Raw genomic sequence first — 21285 nt, 5'->3', positions numbered from 1 at the left:
ACTTTTTACACCAACAATAATAGGTTGTAAGATTGCGTGGATTACACAGCGGTAAAGCCTGTAGTTGGAGACAAGAGTAAAGCTATACTTAGTCTAACCTTTAAGTTATGAAAGCCTGTGTGGGATAAATGGTTTTAATTAAATTCTATCCTTCCAGCTAAGAGCACTGTGACCATGCGACCATTCAGTTAATGATAGGGAGGGAAAAGCATGATTGCTATGTTTTTATATACTGCAGGAACTGCATGATCAACTTTATATTATTTCAAAATATGGTCATTTTATCAAAAAGACTATTCATGACAGTAACCGATTACTGAATATTCCATTGTGTTTCTTTAGGTTGTATACTAATTATGCAAATTGTCTCTTCAGAGAGGAAGAGGACTAGAACTCTAGTGCCACCTATTGGAGGTAGCAATCCTAAAAGTCAATGTTGACCCTTTAACGAGCCTAGTTACATGACTTAGGATAAAAGCCAAGCCAGAATCTCCATTTGCAGACACTGTGTTTCGGGGTACTGCCCCTCATCAGTGCAAAGTGGGAGAAGATCTGGTTTGGCTGTGAGAGAGGCGTCTGACCGATATCCAAGAAGTATCATTTCTCCTTGTGGAGAATGACATGCTAAGCATGTCGAGGTGAGGAGAATTAAAGCCGCAATGCTCCTCTGGGAAATATGCTAATTATGCAAATTGTCTCTTCAGAGAGGAAGAGGACTAGAACTCTAGTGCCACCTATTGGAGGTAGCAATCCTAAAAGTCAATGTTGACCCTTTAACGAGCCTAGTTACATGACTTAGGATAAAAGCCAAGCTAGAATCTCCATTTGCAGACACTGTGTTTCGGGGTACTGCCCCTCATCAGTGCAAAGTGGGAGAAGATCTGGTTTGGCTGTGAGAGAGGCGTCTGACCGATATCCAAGAAGTATCATTTCTCCTTGCGGAGAATGACATGCTAAGCATGTCGAGGTGAGGAGACTTAAAGCCGCAATGCTCCTCTGGGAAATATGCTAATTATGCAAATTGTCTCTTCAGAGAGGAAGAGGACTAGAACTCTAGTGCCACCTATTGGAGGTAGCAATCCTAAAAGTCAATGTTGACCCTTTAACGACCCTTTTAGGTTGTATAGCCACACTCGAAATTGGTTCAGGTTCACTTATAATTTTATGTAAAAGTAAAAAACAAATTAAAAAGAACTATTCATATACCCAAAATCTGGGAACTTCACAACCAAACAAATGTAAATTACATCTGACTTGACACCAATTAGGGTGGTTTCACATTAGCGCTTTTTAAGCGCACGCACGGCCGGGGGTAGCTCCGCCCCCGAGCCGGCTCACTGCCCGGTGTGCCCGCCCCTTGCTTGTAGCGCCGCCTCCTAGCGCACAGCGGCGCCTGCGATCGGCGCACCCTATCTTTAGCATAGGGTGCGCAGATCGTGCGCAGGCCGTGCGCTAGTTGCGCTTTGACCTGCGCTGCGCACTTTTGACGGTGCGCCGTGCGCGCCAAAATCAAACTTTTCAGATTTTGGCGTGCACGGCGCACCGTCAAAAGTGCGCAGCGCAGGTCAAAGCGCAACTAGCGCACGGCCTGCGCACGATCTGCGCACCCTATGCTAAAGATAGGGTGCGCCGATCGCAGGCGCCGCTGTGCGCTAGGAGGCGGCGCTACAAGCAAGGGGCGGGCACGCCGGGCAGAGAGCCGGCTCGGGGGCGGAGCTACCCCCGGCCGTGCGTGCGCTTAAAAAGCGCTAATGTGAAACCACCCTTAGAGGGTAAAACTACGTTTATACTGAATGAGAAATCTTAAAAACGCATTTCGTGAATATTTTGCAGCATAAACAGGTTGCCGAACATCTGATGAATGAGCAAAACGTTGATTAATTGGGGGAAATAATTTTTTGTCAAGAGCATCCTTCCTGAGTAAACAGGACTTACACTTTCAAAAACTATGGCAGCCTATGTGCACTTAGTGATCAACTGAAGATTTGTTACTGCGAATCGTCAACTTTGGCCCGCTTGTGGAAGCAGGCTATTAAACGAGGGCCAAAGGTTTGCCGATTGGAGGCACTTTCATTTAAATGGACCCATAGAATGTTGGCTTGTACAAGAAGGAATTCTCCTTGATATTAATAGCTGATTTTGATATTGTCAGATCAAATACAAAATTATCCTCAATAGCCTTCTCAACAACAATGGATGAATTTTATTGCTACTGGCATAAGAGAAAAGTGTCACCTGTAGCAACTATTACTTTTCCTTAAATTCTGCCCTGGTATCAATGGCACCTATACAAAAATGTTTTTTCCAGAACACATATGTACTAATTCAGGAGTAGGATGGGTCTTCAATTGTATGCAGAATTGCAGTAATTCCTAAAGGGGTTGTCCAGGCTTGGGATGAAAGCCTCCAAACACTGTATGTGATTGCAAACTTCAGATTCATGACAGTGTGTGGTGTGCATGCTGCCAGGACTTTCCAGTGTTGCCAATGAGAGTGGGCAGTCACATGACCGAATTTATGCGATTTCATATATGCAGTGACATGTGACCTAGATGTGCTCGTCCTCTCTCAGTGCACCCCTATTGAGAGAGTACGCACTCGTCTGGTCAACAACTATGCAAAACACAAGCTTTCAGGATTCAGAAGCCTGCAGTGAAATAGAGTTATTTTCATCCCAACAGTATGTTTTTATTTTGGCACAGAGGAAGACACACATGCACCATTTTAAACAATTTCTATGACTCTCGTGCTAGAAAGTCACAAAGACTGCTAAAAAAAGAGCATAATTATTTTCCACCAAATTCATAAACCACGTACACCATTTTAATTTATTTGGCTAAAAATGTCAGCGAATACCATAAGACAAAAAAAAGAAAAAATGACTTAGAAAAATGTTAAAATGATGAGTTTAGCTGTCATAGGATCATGCAGAAAATGCAGCAGATAAAAAACACTGAAGATATTTACTGTTTAATCACTTCAAGACGGGGCATTTACCCCCATTCTTGACTAAACACTTTTGGGGAGTTCTCCACACATGCGATTTAAAGAGCTGTAAAAAAAAAAATCATTTGGATATTTAAGTTCTTTTTGTGTCTTTTTTCATGATGCTTGGGGCTTCATTTTTATGTAACTGTCATTTTTGTATTCTATTTTGCTATTATTGGGCAATATTGGTGGCAAAATAAAGGAAATTGAAAAAAAAAAAAAATTTATGATCACAGAGCATTACTTAAATGCATAATAAAATGTATTGCCCATTCTGTAACAATTTTTTTATGTTGGATTTGTTTTCTTACAGAGCGGGATTAGTAACAGTAATTTGGATTGACAGTGGAATTTTTAATATTTTTTTTATTTATTTTTTTATCTGTTATTTTTCATTTATTTTACACATTGTGACCCCCATAACGTCATAATAGACCTTTGGGGTCACTTAAATATGCAATTATTCCAGGATGATGGAATGCGATCAGCGATACCCGGCAGGGGGGGCAGTCGCAGATCCATGTCACACACAGCGATATCGCTGGTGAGATCGCTGTGGTGTCACAAAGTCAGCGATCTCGCTGGCGATATCGCTGTGTGTGACAGGGCCTTATCTGTGCAGCATCTACAGCAGGCTGCTTCTCTCATACACAGACACAGGAAAAACAGGAAATACAGTCACATGCTCTCCCTGTGTGAGTCTCTGGGAATTGTTTTTAACTTTATAAACAGCATACAAATCTAGCAATTAAACACTCAGACAGAAATGGAGTTGTTGCACCAAACATATTTCAGCACTCCCACTCAAAAACTACTTATCCTGTTAGTCCCATTGCGGTTCTAAAGTCCACAAACTTGGCTGTTGATAATGGCTTTGCCATACCATCAGCTACCATCTTGTCAGACTCACAATAAACAAATTCGAGTACACCACGTTCCACTAAGTCACGTAAGTGATGATGTTTTACATCAATGTGCTTAGTCCTTGCACTAATCTTCTCACTGCTGGAAAGTTTAATGCATCCTTGATTGTCCTCACAGATAACTATTGGTTGAGCTAATGGCTTGCTGAAATCTTCCAAAAGTTGTTTCAGCCAAATTACTTCTTGACTTGCATAAGCAGCAGACATATATTCTGCTTCAGTAGAAGATAATGCGATTGACACTTGTTTTCTGCTGGACCAAGAAATTGAATTTTCTCCTAACTTGAACAAGTAACCACTTGTTGATTTCCAATTACTTGAATCTCTAGTTCAGTCTGTATCCACATAACCTCTGAGAGTGAGATCTCCTGATGCAAATATCTTAAGTTTTAGCCTTTAAGTTTCTTTAAGATATTGAAGAATTCTCTTAATTTAACTCCAGTCTCTTTGGCGTAGCTTGCTTACACGTCAGCAGAGAATTCCAACTGTGGCTGTGATGTCCGGACGAGTTGTGGTTGCTATGTACAGAAGAGCCCCCACTGCTTGTCTACAACTCTCATTGCTGGGTATGCCATACAATAAGGCCTGTAAATAACTTCCTATTAATCAACCTTCAAGCAAAAACAAAGGAAGTGTATACCACGATTTTGGAACAGACATTCAAATTTGGTTAAAACCAACATTTATTTGGTAATATATAAAATGCATACTCATTGTATAAGTCACAGATAATAGAGATACACAGTGCACAATATAACCACCAGCAGGGGGTATCACAATACACAAATTCTGGGAGAAATAACACTAGTATAGTGTACTAGATATATGTTTATAAAACGAAGAAGCTCACTCGAAACGCGTGTCGGGGAACCTTTGCCACTCACAGGTCAGGTATCTTCATTCAGCTGCCATGTTTATTTTATGTGCTGGTCTCTCACTGCAGTATTGGGCTTCTCTATACAGAAACACGATCACCATGTCTGGGTATGACGGAGTTTAGCTAAATAAAGGCTGTTTATTCATATATATCCTTGGTGGCACTTATTGCCTATATATTTATATAAGATATATATTTATATATATATTTTTGTACTCTGCACATAGCACTTTAAAAGAGTATATATTTGATAGCTAGTTCTCAGCCTGTCTTTTTATGCCCTTATGCAGTTTTTTTAGAGAACATTCAGCATAAAAATTGTACGAATTACGTTTTTGGCATTTTTTCTACAATTAGCCTTTTGTCTGGCAGTAAAACTTTAGTTATTGGGTCACATGATTTGGGAAAATTTTTTTATCAAACTCTACATTTTTGAGTAGTGCATTGATGTCTAAAACTGAAATAAGCCGCATGATGTTACTATCAGCATATATTGTGTTATAGGCTTATATCTTGTACACTATACTAGTGTTATTTCTCCCAGAATTTGTGTATTGTGATACCCCCTGCTGGTGGTTATATTGTGCACTGTGTATCTCTATTTTCTGTGACTTACACAATGAGTATGTATCTCATTACTGGGTAGCAGATATTCTTCTCCTTCCAACTTTAAGTAGGACGGATCCATTGGTGTGGTGACGCACCTTTGGCTTCTGATATTCCAAACTGGTTTAGGATTGCGTAAATTTTAGAACTTTGGTTGAGAAGAAAACTCCCATCTTCCTCCCTCTGGATTTGGATTCCCAAATAATATGTCACATTTCCAAGGTCCTTAGTCTCAAATTGCTAGTTAAGAATTTCACCTAGCTTTGCAATTTCCTTTTCATTGTGGTAGCTCAGTAAGCTTGTTACTGTGTTGGTCTTTGGGTGCTGGATTCTACAGTGTACAGTATATCCCTTTTGAGTTTCGCTATAGCCCACCAGGACTCCTTGCTTTGCATGTGATTCCCACTTAGAACGTTTTTCTTTGGGAACATACACAAATGTTTTGCTTCCAAATATCCTGAGGTGCTTCAGGTTAGGCTTCTTGCAATTCCATAGCTCATATGGAGATTTATTTGTGGCTTTACCTGGCACTCTGTTTTGAAGAGTGCAAGCTCTCATGATGGCTTCTCCTTAATACATTAATACGTTGTAGGTAAAATCAAATCATACAACATACTTCTTCCACTTTCACAGAGAGTACGGTTCTCTCTCTCTCTGCAATGTCATTCTGCTGTGTGTTGTATGGAATGGTAGTCAGGAACAGGATTTCATACATTTTCAAAATGGTTTGCACCTTACCAATTGTATATTCAATTCCATTATCTGCACACAGGGCTGTTGGCATTCTTCCAAATTTGTTAAACACTACAGCAAGATATTCTTTAAGTTTCTGTGGAACTTCATCCTTACTGTGAAGCAGGTAGGCGACTGTACAGTTGTGGCCAAAAGTATTGACATCCCTGCAATTCTGTCAGATAATACTCAGTTTCTTCCTGAAAATGATTGCAATCATACATTTTTTGGTATTATTATCTTTATTTATTTTGTCTTAAATGAAAAAACACAAAAGAGAATGAAGAAAAAAGCAAAACATTGATCATTTCAAACAAAACTCCAAAAATGGGCCAGATAAAAGTATTGGCACCCTCAGCCTAATACTTGGTTGCACAACCTTTAGCCAAAATAACTGTGACCAACCGCTTCCGGTAACCATCAATGAGTTTCTTACAATGCTCTGCTGGAATTTTAGACCATTCTTCTCTGGCAAACTGCTCCAGGTCCCTGATATTTGAAGGGTGCCTTCTCCAAACTGCCATTTTTAGATCTGTCCACAGGTGTTCTATGGGATTCAGGTCTGGACTCATTGCTGGCCACCTTAGAAGTCTCTAGTGCTTTTCTAGTGTGTTTTGGGTCATTGTCCTGCTGGAAGACCCATGACCTCTGAGGGAGACCCAGCTTTCTCACACTGGGCCCTACATTATGCTGAAAAACTTGTTGGTAGTCTTCAGGCTTCATATTGCCATGCACATGGTCAAGCAGTCCAGTGCCAGAGGCAACAAAGCAACCCCAAAACATCAGGGAACCTCCGCCATGTTTGACTGTAGGGACCGTGTTTTTTTCTTTGAATGCCTCTTTTTTTCTCCTGTAAACTCTATGTTGATGCCTTTGCCCAAAAAGCTCTACTTTTGTCTCATCTGACCAGAGAACATTCTTCCAAAATGTTTTAGGCTTTTTCAGGTAAGTTTTGGCAAACTCCAGCCTGGCTTTTTTATGTCTCGGGGTAAGAAGTGGGGTCTTCCTGGGTCTCCTACCATACAGTCCCTTTTCATTCAGACGCCGACGGATAGTACGGGTTGACACTCTTGTACCCTCGGACTGCAGGGCAGCTTGAACTTGTTTGGATGTTAGTCGAGGTTCTTTATCCAACATCCGCACAATCTTGCGTTTAAATCTCTTGTCAATTTTTCTTTTCCGTCCACATCTAGGAAGGTTAGCCACAGTGCCATGGGCTTTAAACTTCTTGATGACACTGCGCACGGTAGACACAGGAACATTCAGGTCTTTGGAGATGGACTTTGTAGCTCATGCTTCCTCACAATTAGGTTTCTCAAGTCCTCAGACAGTTCTTTGGTCTTCTTTCTTTTCTCCATGCTCAATGTGGTACACACAAGGACACAGGACAGAGGTTGAGGCAACTTTAATCCATGTCAACTGGCTGCAAGTGTGATTTAGTTATTGCCAACACCTGTTAGGTGCCATAGGTAAGTTACAGGTGCTGTTAATTACACAAATTAGAGAAGCATCACATGATTTTTCGAACAGTGCCAATACTTTTGTTCACCCTCTTTTTTATGTTTGGTGTGGAATTATATCCAATTTGACTTTAGGACAATTCTTTTTGTGTTTTTTCATTTAAGACAAATTAAATGAAGATAATATTACCAAAGAACTTGTGTTTGCAATCATTTTCAGGAAGAAACTGAGTATTATCTGACAGAATTGCAGGGGAGTCAATACTTTTGTCCACAACTGTATATCTGGCATTATCTAATATATAAAGCTCAAAGTGTGTATGTATGTATGTGTGTGTGTGTGTGTGTATGTGTGTGTATGTGTGTATGTCCGGGATAGGCATCCGCGCTGTCGCAGCTACAGCCACAAAATTTGGCACAGTCACACGTCTGGACCCCGAGAGCGTCCTAAGCTATGTTGTGAGGCGAAATTTTAACCCCACGCATTCCAATTCACCAAACAATTTTGCCCCTATCTGCATACTGGGGAAAAAAGTGTGTGCGCGTCAAGCCCCGCCCCTCATTGTGATGTCACAATGCCCCTATTTGCATACTGGGGAAGCAGTGTGTGCGTATCAAGCCCCGCCCCTCATTATGATGTTACAATGGTTGCCATGGCGACGCTGATGTCATCAAAGGTTGCAAGCCCTGCTGCCGCTCATTATGATGTCATAATGGTTGACTATGGAATGGAGGATGTGTGATGAGTATATGGGCACCGGACTATGGGATGGAGGATATGTATGATGGGTATATGGGAACGGGACTATGGGATGGAGGATGTGTGATGGGTATATGGGCACTCGACTATGGGATGGAGGATATGTATGATGGGTATATGGGCACGACCTATGGGATCGTGGATATGTATGATGGGTATATGGGCACGGGACTATGGGATGGAGGATAATTATAATTTTCTATGACTAACCACAGTTAGTTACTATGCCCGGGCAGCGCCGGGCTGTTCAGCTAGTTATCAATAAATGTGAGAAAATATCTCTTCTTGCTAGGAGTTTGAACACTCATTGGACCACATACATCTGTATGTATGTATCAGATCCAGAGGCTGTGCAGATCTAGTGGTGCTTATTTTAGGAAAGGATTTTCTGGACATTGTCCCTTTAAGACAGCTAGTGCACTTCATCATTAGACTACGCTAGTTGATTTCAGTACATTTGCAAGTTGAGATAGCTTTCTTACTGTTTCTGAGTCTCTGTGCCCAAGACGTCTGTGCCACATATGGATATATTTCTTATGTAGATCTTGTCTAGCATTGTACACTCTTTCTTTGCATTTTCGCTGATAAAATTCATCTTGGATTTTTCCTTATGCAAGAGTGTGACCCTTCTTTGAGATGATGATGCAGCTGTTATCTTTAAAAGTAACCACATTCCCCTTTTGCTTGAGCTTCTTTACTGACAGAAGATTGCTTTCAAGGCTGGGGACATAGAGAACATCCTTTATTGTGATTTTTCAGCTTTGTGCTGAGGAAACTGGACAGTGGAGGTTGCAGTCTCCCTCTCCTTCTGAAGTCATATAGTGACCATTAGCTAAGATGACCTTTTTTTACTTGCTTTCATTAAGGTCAGTGAAGAAATCCTTGTTATTTGTCATATGACTGCTTGCACCAGCATCTATACACCATATATGCTTTGCAGATGGGCCTGTACTGGCATTAAATGCAGTTTCAACACCTGCAGATTCTTCCTTTACAGCTGTTTAAACCCTTTGATGACTGTTCTGCTTTTTAAGCTGACTCATTCTTGCTTTCCAAATTCTACAGTCTGCTTTAAGGTGGCCAGGCTTTTTACACAACAGAACATTCACGAGTTTCTCTTAGATTGCTCTTATATTTAGGGAAATCCTGTGTCTTTAATGCTGTTTATGCTCTGGATTAATTACTGCTGCTTATATGCTGCGGGCTTTCTCTTGAATTCATCCACAAGTTTTCCTTCAACATACTCTAGTGTCAGCTCACAATCTGGACATGAATCTAGTGCAGTCACGAGTGTGTCATAGCTTTCTAGAAGACCACTTATTAGAAGTGCAGCAACATGAAAATCTTTACTTTCTTCTCCAATACCCCGTGACGCTTCACAATCTCTAAGGTGTTTCTTATGTAGTCCTGCATATTCTGTCCATCACTTAGCTTAGACTGATACAGCTTTCTCATGAGATAAAGCTTATTGCTGAGATATGATCTTTCATGCACTTGTTCCTGAGTATATTTCCACATACCTTTTCTTATGAGCAGCATCTTCACCTTGGTTAATGAGGCTTTGCACTGAGAACTTGACAGGATTGCTGCTAATGGATATCTTCTCTGTTGCTCTATGCCGCTTTTGCTCTGTGCTTCTTTTAGTGTGTTACACTGGGGTTCTGTGTCCCACTGGGCCCATGACCTGTTGGCAGCGGATTATTCGGGATACTCTCCAAGCATGTGACAACAGAACTTCTTTATTCAGGAACAAATAGGAACAATATATGATAAGCTTAATAGATCAGGAATAAATTATTTTTGTGTCTCTATCTGTGCAGCATCTACAGCAGGCTACTTCTCTCATACACAGACACAGGAAAAAGAGGAAACACAGTCACATGCTCTCCCTGTGTGAGCCTCTGGGAGTTTTTTTTTAACTTTATAAACAGCATACAAATCTATCAACTAAACACTCATAGACCCATTTATGGGTTGGTCAGAACCTGATGTGATTAGATGTAATTAAAATCACTGCATGTGAAGGGCGGAGTGCTCAGTCAGAAAGCTAGCATACAAATAACAGAAAACTGACTGGCACATCAACCATGCAGTGATTTTAATTACATCTAATCGCATCAGGTTCCGACCAACCCATAAGTATAGGCTTTACCAAGATGTTAGCCATAGGTTCATACTGGGCAGTTAGGTCAGGGACCTATCCGATTCATAAGATTACCATGACCTTGATGGATGGGCTCACATTTTTTGGGCAAATTTTGTGCTAAGCATCTCATGTGCTTTTTCCTAAATTTCAAAAGCCTTTATGCTATTCACACTTCATGTATTTCACATTGACATGCCTTAATGCAATTGAGTGCTACCATTTCCTTATTTTGATGTTTAAAATCATTCACTTGGAGATTTAGTGTAACTTTAGGAGGAGACTAGTATGATGGTTTGGGTCCTGCCAGTGTACATTTTGCAACTTCTTTTCAGAAACTGCACAAAAAGATATTGAAATACCATTTCATCATCTTACCTGATGGAATGTCCAGACTAATGATTGGCATCTTTATCTGCTTCATTGTTGCTAAAATTGTTGCCCATGGCTCTTTTAATTCTCCCATGTCTTCTTCAACACCCAATACTGCATCCACCACAAAATTGTATGCATCATTGATTAGCTGTACCTGAAATATTGAAGAAAATGTAAAGACTCTCACTACATCAAAACATCTAGGGTGGCAGTCGATCACAGCGGTTCTCTTGTTTTTTAAGTAAGGATACTCTTAGATCATATGAATAGCAATGCCAAAACTACCTGCTGTCCATATGTTCCATCTGTTTTCTTTTAGCCGCTTCAGACTTCGACGGCCCTGAAGAAGCCTAAAGAAGAGACCCGACCATTGTTGAAAGCCACAAGTGTCTTATAAATGAAAAAAGAAACACTGCAAAAATGGCATAAAAGAGGTCAAAGAAGATTTTTCAGTAAAAATATGAGCAGGTGGTGGGATGTTGTAACGGACAGGAGGCAGAGCAAGGGTTAACGTTAATTTTAGTTGAACAGGGGTATACTCCACGCAGGGAGGAGAAGGGAGAGACAGGGGTATTACGGACTATATGAGCACAATAGATGTGCAGAGTGAAGCAACAATGGTAATAAGTATAGCAACTGTTCATTAAGGGTTAACTTATCAGTCCGACAGCTTACTGACTGCAGAGTCCTAAGTTCCAACGGTGGGGCCAGCGCTGTTAGCGCGTGACGGGTCTGGTGTCGCCCTGCAGGCATTGATGATCCGGTTCCTGGCTGTGACGGTGAGTCCTTGACGTCTTGTGCAGCGTCTTGAGTCCAGGATTCATGATGCAATGTGAAGTGCAGTCTCTAACACTGCCGGAGCTTGACGAAGCTCGGCAGAAGTATGCAGTTGAGAGTGGGTACAGTTATCGGTGAGTCACCCGGTCTTTCTTAGATGGCACGCGTGCTGTATCTACTGACCCGGAGCGTTGGGTACCTTCTGCTGTGGGAGCCAACGGGCATATGGCATTTCTCTGGTCACAGTCTCTGTAAGTGGCAGCAGGGATTCTATAGCGCAGGCCTGCGCTGTCACGGTGCTCAGAGGACAGACCACCAAACTTCCCCTGCTGCGCGCTGCATGTTCCTGCCAAGTCTGTATGCTTTTTCACGCGCTCTGCCCTTTTTAGCTTAGCTATGCCCCCTGCTGTTGAGTGCAAAGGTCGGTCCGGACCCGGCGCAAGAGAGGTACCCCCAGTCCGGTCCTTCTTCTTACAAAAACACCGCTGGTGTTTTCATGAAACATCTTACACTTCAAAAATGAAGCAGGTATGCCCAAGGGGTTTGTGCACACATTAAGTATTTGCTGTGCTTTTGTTGCATTTTTTGGGCAGATTTGTTACAAAAACTTAAGCATTTCCTAATGCCAGCAAAGTAAATGAAATTCCTAACGTCTGATGCTCACATTGCTTTCTTTTTGCTTGCAAAATTGAATCAGTGTCAGCTCTTTCAGCCTTTTTTCAGCGATTTTCACCGATTCTAATGACTGAGGAAGAAAACGCAAAAACGCAAGGATAAAACATGCCATATTTTATGCAGCACTTTTCCAGCCTATACATTTGGTTTAATCTTACTGACCTAGAGAATTATGTTAACAAATAAATTTTACATTAAGCACCATAAACGAAGCCCAACCAGCATGAGTAGAATAGCATTTTTTCACCATTTCATCCCACATGGATTTTTTTTCACAATTTTTATATTATATTATATGGTAAGGTAAATAGTGTCATTCAATACTACAACTTGTCCTGCAAAAAAAAAAATCAAACCTTCTTATGGCAATGTTAACACAAAAATAAAAACGTTATGGCTCTTGGAAAAGAACAGGAACCAACAAAAGGTCAAAAGTGTGTTGCTTCATAACTGGACAGATTGATTTCACAGAAGTGTGAATGACTTGGAGCTACATTGTGTTAAAGGCCTCATACTCACTTGATAGCGACTTGCACTATTCCCGTGTGAGTCTCTCGCATGAAAACCTGGCACTTCCGCCTGCACTTGGACCGGAGCATGCGGTTACATGTATTTCTATGCAGCCGCCTCTCCGGTCCGAGTGCTGGCTGCAGTGCTAGGTTTTCATGCGAGAGACTCACACGAGAATCGTGCGACTTCCTCACAAGTGAGTATGAGCCCTAAGTGTTCCCTTTAACCCCTTCATGACCCAGCCTATTTTGACCTTAATGACCAGGCCATTTTTTGCAATTCTGACCAGTTTCCCTTTATGAGGTAATAACTCTGGAACGCTTCAATGCATCTTAGCGATTCTGAGGTTGTTTTTTCGTGACATATTGGGCTTCATGTTAGTGGCAAATTTAGGTCGATAATTTTTGCGTTTATTTGTGAAAAAAAAATCAGAAATTTGGTGAAAATTTTGAAAATTTCGAATTTTTATTCTGTTAAACCAGAGAGTTATGAGACACAAAATAGTTACTAAATAACATTTCCCACATGTCTACTTTACATCAGCACAATTTTGGAAACAATTTTTTTTGTTAGGAAGTTATAAGGGTTAAAAGTTGACCAGCGATTTCTCATTTTACAACAAAATTTACAAAACCATTTGTTTTAGGGACCACCTCACATTTGAAGTCACTTTGAGGGGTCTATATGGCAGAAAATACCCAAAAGTGACACCATTCTAAAAACTGCACCCCTCAAGCTACTCAAAACTACATTCTAGAAGATTATTAACCCTTCAGGTGCTTAACAGGAACTAAAGAAACGTGGAAGGAAAAAAAATGGACATTTTAATTTTTCCAACACAAATTTTCTTTTAGCATCATTTTTTTCATTTTTACATGGGCAACAGGATAAAATGGATACTAAAATTTGTTGGGCAATTTCTCCTGAGTACACCGATACCTCATATGTGGTCATAAACCACTGTTTGGGCGCACGGCAGGGCTCAGAAGGGAAGGAGCACCATTTGACTTTTTGAATGTAAAATATGCTGGAATATTTAGCGCTTGCCATGTCGCGTTTGTAGAGTCGCTATGTGCCTAAACACTGGAGCTTCCCCACAAATGGCCTCATTTTGGAAACTAGACCCCCCAAGGAACTTATCTAGATGCATAGTTAGTACTTTGAACCCCCAGGTGCTTCACAAATTGATCTGTAAAAAAAAAAAAAAAAAGTACTTTTTTTCACAAAAATTATATTTTAGCCTCAATTTTTTCATTTTCACATGGGCATCAGGATAAAATGGATCCTAATATTTGTTGGGCAATTTCTCCTGAGTACACTGATACCTCATATATGGTCATAAACCACTGTTTGGGCACACAGCAGGGCCCGGAAGGGAAGGAGCGCCATTTAACTTTTTGAATAAAAAATTAGCTCCAATCGTCATCGGACACCATGTCGCGTTTGGAGAGCCCCTGTGTGCCTAAACAGTGAAAACCCCCTACAAGTGACACCATTTTGGAAACTAGACCCCTTAAGGAACTTAATCTAGATGTGTAGTGAGCACTTTGAATCCCCAAGTGCTTCACAAAAGTTCATAACGTAGAGCAGTGAAAATAAAAAATAATTTTTTTTCCTCAAAAATGATTTTTTAGCACGCTATTTTTTATTTTCACATGGCTAACAGGAGAAATTGGGGGGGAACCACTGTTTGGGCGCACAGCAGGGCTCAGAAGGGAAGGAGCGCCATTTGACTTTTTGAAATAAAAATTAGCTCCAATCGTTAGCGGACACCATGTCGTATGCCTAAACTTTGGAGCTCCCCCACAAATGACACCATTTTGGAAACTAGACCCCCTAAGGAACTTATTTAGATACATAGTGAGCACTTTAAACCCCCAGTTGCTTCACAGAAGTTTATAAAGCAGAGCCGTGAAAATAAAAAAAAAATTTTCCTAATATTTTTTATTCCGCAGTTTTTTATTTTCACAAGGGTAACAGGAGAAATTGGACCCCAAAAGTTGTTGTCCAGTTTGTCCTGAGTACGCTGACACCCCATATGTGGGGGATGACCACTGTATGGGCACACGTCAGGGCTCGGAAGGGAAGTAGTGACATTTTGAAATGCTGACTTTGATGGAATGGTCTGCGGGCATCATGCTACATTTGCAGAGCCCTTGATGTACCTAAACTGTGGAAACCCCCCACAAGTGACACCATTGTGGAAACTAGACCCCATAAGGAACTTGCCTAGATGTGTGGTGAGCACCTTGAACCCACAAGTGCTTCACAGAAGATTATAACGCAGAGCCATGAAAAGAAAAAATCATTTTTTCCCCTCAAGAAATTATTTTTTAGCTTGCATTTTTTTATTTTCACAAGGGTAACAGGATAAATTGGACCACAAAAGTTGTTGTCCAGTTTGTCCTGAGTACACTGGTACCCCATATGTGAGGGGGAACCATTGTTTGGGCACACGGCAGGGCTCAGAATGGAAGTAGTGACGTTTTGAAATGCAGACTTTGATGGAATAGTCTGCGGTCGTCGATACGTATGCAGAGCCCTTGATGTGCCTAAACAGTGGAAACCCCCCACAAGTGACCCCATTTTGGAAACTAGACCTTCCAAGGAACTTATCTAGATGTGTTGTGAGCACTTTGAACACCCAAGTGCTTCACAGAAGTTTATAATGCAGAGACGTGAAAATGAAGAATGGTGTAAATGCACCCCCCAAAAGAAATTCATGAATTGCTGGTTTTTGTTCATTCTGCGTTCCAAAAATCAAAAAATGTCACGTGCCCGAAAATGATACCAATAAAAACGTCAACTCGTTCCGCAAAAAATAAGACCTCACATGACTCTGTGGATCAAAATACGGAAAAATTATAGCTCTCAAAATGTGGTGATGCAAAAACTATTTTTACAATAAAAAAGCATCTTTTAGCGTATCACAGCTGGCAAACATAAAAACCCGCCATAAATAGTAAATCAACCCCCCCTTTATCACCCCCTTAGTTAGTGAAAAACAATAAAATTAAAAAAAATGTGTTTATTTCCATTTTCCTATTAGGGTTAGGGCTAGTGTTAGGGTTAGGGCTAGGGTTAGGGCTAGGGATGAGATTCGGGTTAGGGGTGTGTTGGGGTTAGGGTTGGAGTTAGAATTGGGGGATTTCCACTGTTTGGGCACATCAGGGGTTCTCCAAATGCAACATGGCATCTGATCTCAATTCCAGCCAATTCTGCATTGAAAAAGTCAAACGGTGCTCCTTCCCTTTCATGCTCTGCCAAACACCCAAGCAGTGGTTTACCCCTACATAAGGGGTACCAGCGTGCTCAGGACAAATTGGACAACAACTTTTGGGGTCCAATTTCTCCTGTTACCCTTGGGAAAATATAAAATTAGGGGGAAAAATATCATTTTTTATTTGTATGGCTCTACGTTATGTGACACACATGGGGGTTCAAAGTGCTCACCACACATCTAGATAAGGTCCTTGGGGGGGTCTAATTTCCAAAATGGGGTCGCTTGTGGAAGGTTTCCACTGTTTAGGCACATCAGGGACTCCCGCAGACCATTCCATCAAAGTTTGCATTCCAAAACGTCACTACTTCCCTTCCGAGCCCAACGTGTGCCCATACTGTAGTTTTCTCCCACATATGTAATATCAGCGTACTCAGGACAAACTGGACAACAACTTTTGTGGTCCAATTTCTCCTGTTATCCTTGAGAAATTAAAAAAAATTAGGGGACTAAAAGGTCATGTTTGTGGAAGAAAAATTATTGTTTTTATTTTCACGCCTGGGCGTTAAAGTTCAGTGAAGCACTTGGTGGTTCAAGGTGCTCAACACACATCTAGATAAGTTCCTTGGGGGTCTAGTTTCCAAAATGGGGTCACTTGTGGGGGGTTTCCACAGTTTAGGGACCTCAGGGAATCTCCAAATGTGACATGACACTCGCAGACCATTCCTTCAAAGTCTGCATTCCAAAACGTCACTACTTCCCTTCCGAGTCCTGACGTGTGCCCATACAGTAGTTTTCTCCCATATATGGAATATCATCATACTCAGGACAAATTGGACAATAACTTTTGTGGTCCAATTTCTCCTGTTATCCTTGGGAAAATAAAAAAAATTGGGGACTAAAAGGTCATGTTTGTGGAAGAAAAATGATTTTTTATTTTCACGCCCGGGCGTTATAAACTTCTGTGAAGCCCATGGGGGTTCAAAGTTCTCACCACACATCTAGATAAGTTTCTTGGGGGGCTTAGTTTCCAAAGTGGTGTCATTTGTGGGGGGTTTCCACTGCTTAGGCACATCAGGGGCTCTCTAAATGCAACATGGTGTCCGATCTCAATTCCAGCCAAAAAAGTCAAATGGCGCTGCTTCAGTTCTGAGCTCTGCCATGCGCCCAAATAGTGGTTTTCCCCCACATATGGGGTATCAGCGTACTCAGGGAAATTGCATAATAACTTTTGGGTTCTTGTTTCCCTTGGGGAAAATAAAAATTGGGGGTGAAAAGATCATTTTTGTGGAAAAAATAGGATTTTTTAATTTTACAGCTGTAGATCATAAACGTATGTGAAGCCCATGGGGGTTCAAAGTTCTCACCACACGTCTAGATAAGTTTCTTGGGGGGCTTAGTTTCCAAAGTGGTGTCATTTGTGGGGGGTTTCCACTGCTTAGGCACATCAGGGGCTCTCTAAATGCAACATGGTGTCCGATCTCAATTCCAGCCAAAAAAGTCAAATGGCACTGCTTCCCTTCCGAGCTCTTCCATGCGCCCAAAAAGTGGTTTACCCCCACATATGAGGTATCAGCGTACTCAGGGCAAATTGCACAATAACTTTTGGGGTCCAACTACTCTTGGTAAAATAAAATTTGGGGGTGAAAAGATTACTTTTTTGGAAAAAATATGATTTTTTTAATTTTACGGTTGTACGGTATAAATTTCTGTGAAGCCCTTGGGGGTTCAAAGTTCTCACCACAAATCTAGATAAGTTGCTTGCGGGGTTTACTTTCCTAAATGGGGTCACTTGTGGGCAGTTTCCACTATTTAGGCACATCAGGGGCTCTCCAAATGTGACATGGCACCCGATCTCAATTCCAGCCAATTTTGCGTTGAAAAAGTCAAACGGCGCTCGTTCCCTTCCGAGCTCTGCCATGCGCCGAAACAGTGGTTCCCACCCACATATCAGGTTTCAGCGTACTCAGGACAAAATTGCACAATAACTTATGCAGTCCATTTTCTCCTGTTACCCTTGATAAAATAAAAAAAAATGGACCTGAATTAATTTTTTTTTCTGAAAAAAAGTTAAATGTTCATTTTTTTAAACATTCAAAAATATTCCTGTGAAGCACCTGAAGGGTTAATAAACTTCTTGAATGTAGTTTTGAGCACCTTGAGGGGTGCAGTTTTTATAATGGTGTCATTTTTGTGTATTTTCTATCATTTAGACCCCTCAAAGTGACTTCAAATGTGATGTGGTGCCAAAAAATAAAATGGCGTTGTAAAAATGAGAAATCGCTGGTCAACTTTTAACCCCTATAACTTCCTAACAAAAAAAAAATTTTGGTTCCAAAATTGTGCTGATGTAAAGTAAACATGTGGGAAATGTTACTTATTAGGTTTTTTTGTCATATCTCTGTGATTTAAGGGCATAAAAATTCAAAGTTGGAAAATTGCGACATTTTCTAAATTTTCGCCAAATTTCCATTTTTTTCACAAATAAACACAAGTTATATGAATGAAATTTTACCACTAACATGAAGTACAATATGTCACAAGAAAATAATGTCAGAATCACCGGGATCCATGGAAGCGTTCCAGAGTTATTACCTCATAAAGGGACAGTGATCAGAATAGTAAAAATTGGCCCGGGAATTAACATGCAAACCACCCTTGGGAGTAATGGGGTTAATACCCGTAACTCAGGAGTGGAGCGTGCGGCTGCATAGCAATACATGGAGCCACATGCTCCGCTCCTGATTACTGGCAGCAGTGCCGGGTATTAATATGCGAGACTCAGCCATATTCCTCGCATGCGTGATCCCGGCTTTACTGGTTGGGTGAAGCCATTTATTGTCTACTGTGTTTTCTCTTTTTAAATCATTATGACATCCCAAAACATCCAAATGACCCTGATCAAAAGTTCACAAACCCTGGTGATCTTGGCCTGATAATATGCATAGAAGTTGACACAAATGGGTTTGAATGGCTACTAAAGGTAACATCCTCACCTGTGACCTGTTTGCTTGTAATCAGTTTGTGTGCATTAAAGCTGTGAGGGTTTCTGGGATCCAAACAGACTGTTGCATCTTTCATCCAGACACTGACGTTTCTGGATTGTGGGTCATGGGTAAAGCAAAAGAATTGTCAATGGATCTATGGGAAAAGGGAGTTGAACTGTTATGAACGAGTCACCGTAGGAGGCAAAAACAGAAATGCTAGCTAAGTCCAGAAAACCAGAGAAGTTGGCATCTATCGGATTGCAGACCCCTGAACCTATCAACAACAACTAGCAGTAGCCGTGGGGGGTTCCTACGGTGCCCTAGACCCCTCGATCACAGCCGGAGATGTTATGATTGAGTCACCGTATGAGGCAAAAACAGAAATGCTAGCTAAGTCCAGAAAACCAGAGAAGTTGGCAACTATCAGATTGCAGACCCCTGAACCTATCAACACAACTAGCAGTAGCCGTGGGGGGTTCCTACGATGACCTAGACCCCTCGATCACAGCCAGAGAGATACATAGGCCTAAAGAAGGAAAGGGGAAATCTAACTGCCCCAGAGCAGACCCCAAAGCAATAGGCAGCCCCCCACATATAATGACGGTGAAGCAAGATGAAAACACTTACACAGACAGAAAGACAGGCTGAGCAAAGACGGGGCCCAAAAACTACCTAGATAGGAACGGATAGGAAGGCTGCTGTCTGCAATCTGCCAAAACCCTATCAGAGACAAAAGCCAACAAGCTGATATAAAAATGGCCCTGAAGCAACTAAGCTTCAAAAACTAAATCAGCACTCAGGTACTTTCAGAAGACAGAGCTGACGGAACACTGCACACTCCAGCAGGGAGTGGCAGAATCCAAAATGCAAGAGAAACAAAAACAATCTTAAATGCAAAAAGGCAAAACAGAAAACTTAGCTTTAGGAGAGCAGGAATCAGACTGGTGTCCAAGAGTCCACAGAGAAATCACCCACAGGGCAGAAAGGGCGTAGGCTGCCTTAAATCCAGTCAGAGACTCCACTCAGCCAATCGTCTTCATTAGTCCCAGGTGCCTGATAATCAGGCTCACTACCTTCCTTCACTAGAATAGGGAGTTCACCAGGCCTCAGTGACGGAGGGGAAAATGAACTCACAACACGGAGAACTACATAGCCTAAAGACAGAAAGGGAAATCTAAACTGCCCCAAAGCAATAGGCAGCCCCCAACATATAATGACGGTGAAGCAAGAAGAAAAAACACTAACACGGATAGAAAGATAGTCTGAGCAAATGATGGGGCCCAAGCTAACTAGATAGGACAGGATAGAAAAGCTGCTGTCTGCAATCCGCCAAAAACCCTATCAAAACAAGAGCCAACAGACTGACAGGGAAAAAGGCCCTGAAGACGCTAGGCTTCAAAAAGACTGTCAGTACTCAGGTATTTTCTGAAGGCAGAGCAAAAAGACACAAAGGAATTCAGCTCACCCCAGCAGGGAATGGCAGAATCCAGAAAAGCAAGGCAAAATAAAACCAAAGCACAAATGCAAAAAGCAAGGCAGAAAACTTAGCTTTTGAGGAGCAGGAATCAGACTGGTCTCCTAGAATCCCTCAGCGAAATCACCAGCGAGGCAGAAGGGCATCGGCTGCCTTATATCCAGTCAGCAATTCCCGTCACCCAGTCATCCTCTACCAGCTCAGGTGTTTGGTAATCAGCCTCACTACCTTCCGTCACCAAAAGAGGGAGTTCATCAGACCTCAATGGTGAAGGGGAAAATGAACTCATAACATTGAACTGTATAAAACAGGAAAGTGATGCAAAAAGATATCCAATGAATTGATATGCCAGTCAGCAGCATTAAAACTGTGATTAACAAATGGAAAATCAGGGGCTCTGTAAAAACAAAACCACAGTCAGGTAGACCAACAACTGCCAGGGAAATTGTTGCAAAGAAAAGCACACAAATAACATCACCTGAAATACTGGACTCTTTGAAAACTAGCGGTGTGGCTGTTTCAAGATGCACAATAAGGAGTCACTTGAAGAAAAATGGGCTGCATGGTCGAGTCGCCAGAAGAAAGCCATTAATGCGCAAATGCCACAAAATATCTCACCTACAATATGCAAAACAGCACAGAGACAAGCCTCAAAACTTCTGGAACAAGGTAATTTGGAATGATGAGACCAAAATTGAACTTTTTGGTTACAACCATAAACATTACATTAGGAGAGAGGTCAACAAGGCCTATGATGAAAGGAACACCATTCCTACTG

At 41.4% G+C, this 21285-nt stretch overlaps 1 protein-coding gene across 3 annotated transcripts in view; it reads right to left on the bottom strand.

Moving 5' to 3' along the window:
* YJEFN3 (YjeF N-terminal domain containing 3) overlaps positions 1-21285 on the bottom strand; it is a 654481-nt gene that overhangs the window by 121112 nt on the left and 512084 nt on the right. For 2 of the 3 annotated variants that reach the window (XM_073551326.1, XM_073551327.1), the window contains one exon: positions 10868-11018. In XM_073551326.1, coding sequence (XP_073407427.1) covers positions 10868-11018 — 151 coding nt within the window. Of the gene's footprint in view, positions 1-9866; positions 10084-10867; positions 11019-21285 lie in introns of all 3 variants that reach the window. The other variant, XR_012221368.1, reaches the window with a different exon arrangement.

The sequence above is a fragment of the Dendrobates tinctorius genome, unplaced genomic scaffold, assembly GCF_039654945.1.
Source record: "Dendrobates tinctorius isolate UK_male_01 unplaced genomic scaffold, ASM3965494v1 ptg000175l, whole genome shotgun sequence".
NCBI classification, from domain to species: Eukaryota; Metazoa; Chordata; class Amphibia; order Anura; family Dendrobatidae; genus Dendrobates; species Dendrobates tinctorius.
The sequence above is the reverse complement of the archived record's forward strand: the minus strand, read 5'-3'. Positions and strand labels throughout refer to the sequence as shown.